At 40.2% G+C, this 3,926-nt stretch overlaps 1 protein-coding gene across 1 annotated transcript in view; it reads left to right on the plus strand.

The window, feature by feature from the left end:
- GLS (glutaminase) overlaps positions 1 to 681 on the plus strand; it is a 91,383-nt gene extending 90,702 nt beyond the window's left edge. Inside the window, exons 18-19 of the mRNA XM_009995256.1 lie at positions 1 to 38; positions 360 to 681. The exon at positions 1 to 38 is cut by the window's left edge and continues 1 nt beyond it. Of these exons, the coding sequence (XP_009993558.1) occupies positions 1 to 38; positions 360 to 516 (195 nt within the window). The 3' untranslated portion in view covers positions 517 to 681. The remainder of the gene's footprint in view (positions 39 to 359) is intronic.
- Positions 682 to 3,926: the final 3,245 nt, after the last annotated feature.

The raw sequence follows: 3,926 nt of genomic DNA on the forward strand, positions 1-3,926 counted from the left end.
CTGGAAGCATGCAAAGTGAATCCCTTCCCCAAAGACAGGTGAGTAATTTCATTGTCCGTTTGGAGGAGAGATGCTCCTCTGCACCTCTCTAGCCCCTGCGAGGGGAGGTGTCCATCAAATAAGAATGGAATGCATTGGGCCAGTACATTGAAGAAGAAGGAACAGGTTCCTACTGGTTCTCTGTAGGTTCTGCAGAGCAAACAGGAATAAAAAAAGAAATTGTGGCACCATTAAAACTGCTATTTAAAAGATGATGCTCATCTTATAGTGTTTTCCCAGGTAGAAAGAACTAGATTTTTGGTGCTTTTGGCTCTGTACTTAGGTGCTAATTTTAGAAATACTGTTGCTCCTTCCTGTAGGTGGAATAACACTCCTATGGATGAAGCTTTACATTTTGGACACCACGATGTTTTTAAAATTCTTCAGGAATATCAGGTCCAATACACACCATCAGAGGATTCCAACAACGGGAAGGAGAACCGAACGGTTCATAAAAACCTAGATGGCTTACTATAATCTTCAGCTAGATCCTAAGAATCAAATCACTCACCTATTTAATTGTGGTATACATAAGTAATGAAGAGCGTGTGTGTTTCTATCTGATAGTGGTATATATTTTACAGAAGTCTCTGTTACTTCAGTGTTATGTTACAGGAGTTTCTATGCGCACAGGACAAATCCAATCTCAAAAGAAACAAAACCAACTAAGAATCTCCCTCCATAATGTGAGCAATATTACCTCATGCTGCATATAATTGATGTATAAAAATACTTAGCTATTGTTGGCTTTACTGTGCACTACTTAATTTATTTTTGTGTTCTATGTGAGTTCTAGTCTGTGGTCAGGAATTTTTTGGCTGAGTTTGTTGTTTCTATAGCCCTCTTGTTTCCAGTATGGCCAGGATGAGCCAGGGTGCTGTCAGGTGTGAGCGTCAGTGAGGTTTTCAAATGCTGAGGATGCTGATGTAGATTTAGACTGGGTGTGTTAGGTAAGGATCTGCACCTATCTTTGGGAAAAAAGAAATAAATACAAAAAATTTCCACAAAACCTTGTTTACATAATATAAATATCAACAGAGTATGTAGGTGACACTTGTCAATGGTCTAGGCTCGTTCTTATAGTCTTGTCAGGGAATTTGTTTGAAGGTTTGTTTGACCAAATGGTGTAGGGGAATGTGACTTGTAACATCAAACAGTGTGCACTGTGGTTTTTTGTTGGGGTTTTTTTGGGTTTTTTTTCTGTTTTGGAAGTGTTTCTTTCAGTTCCCTTTGTCTCACCTCCCTCCTCTCTCTCCACGTTCAGCTGCTAAAGTCCTTCCCTGATGCTGGGGAAAGCAGGTGCTTCCACTCTATGCAGCCGTGTTCCTTGCAGGTATGTTTGCACTACAGCAAGTCTTGACAAGCTGCAAAAACCCCTTTCAGGGTCACTTGTGGGGTTCTTGGCAGTTGCACCAGGAAACAGCAAGGGGAATGGAAGTATGTGAAGGGCAAAGTATTAAACCAAATATTACATGGAAATCTGACTTAAACTAGGCTTGTGGTAAGGAACACGGATGGAGTGAAACAGCTTTAAGGAGCACAGAGCCAATCAAAGCATGAGCAGAGCAGGAGATAAGCCAAATTTTGGGGTATGTTCTCATCTTGCACTACCATCAACCAGGGAGTAGGATATCCCATCAGTGGGATTCTGCTGGTGTAGCACAGGAGTTCAGCAACAGGAGCACAAGTAGTAGGTGTGATGCATTTGGTGAGTGGTGGTGTTGTCGTGCCAGGCGGGAAGTGTCGATGCAGGTGCTTGTTATTTGCAGAAGTACATGAGGACAGGAGCAGTTGCTTCTGCCAGTTCTGTGGCACACAGCCTCAGCCGTGAGCATCACTTCAAGTTAAGGGTTTGATATTCACCAAATGCCACGATTGTTGGACACAGGCAAGAATTTTAGCACAAGAATTTTAGGCAAGAGTTGTTTAGCACGTGGAAAAGCAGGTTGTGCACAAGAACTGTGTATGTGGCTGTTTTTATCCTAGCACATAGTGCACAAGTCTTGAGTAGATATCGAAGTTCAAATTCTCTGTTTAGGCACCAAAATCCTCCTGAAATAATGCCCAAATTCTTTTTAGAATGGTCCAAGCACTTTATAAAGATGATCTGAACCGCATTATCCTCCTTTTGCAAATGAGTCCGTGAAGGTGTAGAGAGAAATAACTTCTCCGGTGACCCAGTAGGTCAGTAGAGTTGAGAATAAATCCAGTCAAGTTCCAGTTCAAGTTCTGTACAGTCTCTTGTTGATATGCCATAGTGCCTCCCTGGAGGGAGGAGAAATCTCATGGAAAAGTGCTTGATACTCATCACAAGCAGTGACTGTCTTTATGAGGATGAAATCTTGGAAGAGTCTGAAAGTCTAAAGCCCTGAAATCACATTTTGCATCTGGCTGGCATGGTTATCAAACACTTTTTCTCAAGAAACTCACTGTTCTTTTTCCTTACTTGTTTTTTTTTCTTCTCTTTAACTGAAGATCAGCTGTTTTTCTGAAGGCTTTTAACCCGTTCTTTTCAAGTCCTGTGTCACAGCCACCTTAGTTCTGACCAAGAACTAAACAAAATGGCCTCTGACTCTTTATTGAGACACATTGGTCACTGAGTAGCACAAGGGCCTCTTCTCTGCTGCACCCTGAACTAAATTCCAACATATTTTCTTTGGCAACCGTTCCGTCAACTTTAGTGTAGAGGAATGTTTTCAGATGGGCTCCTATTTACTATTCTGTATCTCAGTGCTAATCTGACTTCCATATTTTTTTCCCCTATTAAAACATACCCTTTGGCTTCTCAAAAAAATACCGGATTTAGCTTTATTTGATTGAAATTTGCATTGTTCACACTGGCTTTTTTTTTAAAAAAAAATATTACACCCTACACATATATACAAAAAAAAACCCAAAAGAAGGCATTTTAACCGAGTTAACATTAAAGATCTGTCCCTAAACTTAATGCTTTCCTGAATCATGCTGAGTGCTTTTAGCCAGTCTTAGAGCTTCAGTGCATTTTTGCTGGTTAGTTTTAGTATTTTCTCACTGTGAGAAGACTCTTTTTGTAATGTCCAGTTCAGCGATGCAGCTATTTAGACATGGCGTTATTTATGAATATAAATATATGCAGTATATGGTTTGGCTGTTTATTATTCATGACACTGACATGTAGATTTTTACCATCAATAGCTTTTGGTTATCTCCTAAAATGCTGACTTCCTTATGCTCCAAAGAGGATTCCTCCACTCCTTTGTTTTTATGTCATATCTGTTTCTTCTGTATCACAACTTGAAATCGTTAAGTTAATGCTTTGTACTCAGAAATGTTGTGATAGTCTTAGCATTAATTAGCCTATCTTTGTGAACAAAACGTGTTGTACCAGGTTTTTTTGCTTCAGAGCTGGACTATCGGTGACTGTACTTCCTGGCAGTAGCTTCTGGTCATTGTAACTGACTGGGCTGATCTTGACTTTTAGATTCTGTGTTGTGGGGAATGGACGTGATGAATGTATTTCTAGCAGTTTCCCATGAATGAATCTAAACTTCAGCTGTACTGGTTCTGAAAATGAAAGTTATTTATTTTAAGAAATAAAATCCAGATAGCGTTGCTTTTTACAGCATAATAAATGGAAATACCAAGGTGATGATGATGGTGTGGGTTTTACTGGTTATGTGTCTGCCTGACATTGAATTAAGCCTTCAGTCATGGGGAAGGCTGTCCAGGAAAATCTGCTTGGGTCATTTCCATTGTGCAAAGCTTACAGGAAACCAGAATGAGTTTGTCCATTAATCTGCACTTCTAGAGCTCTGTCCTTTCACTGGTTGCTTTTTGTTAATGCTGGAATTCCCAAGTGGATTGGCCAAGTGCCCTCAGCAGCTCTGGCTTTCACTTCTCTTCTCATC

This window comes from Chaetura pelagica, unplaced genomic scaffold (assembly GCF_000747805.2).
Source record: "Chaetura pelagica isolate M959 unplaced genomic scaffold, ChaPel_1.0 scaffold33, whole genome shotgun sequence".
Classification (NCBI taxonomy): Eukaryota; Metazoa; Chordata; class Aves; order Apodiformes; family Apodidae; genus Chaetura; species Chaetura pelagica.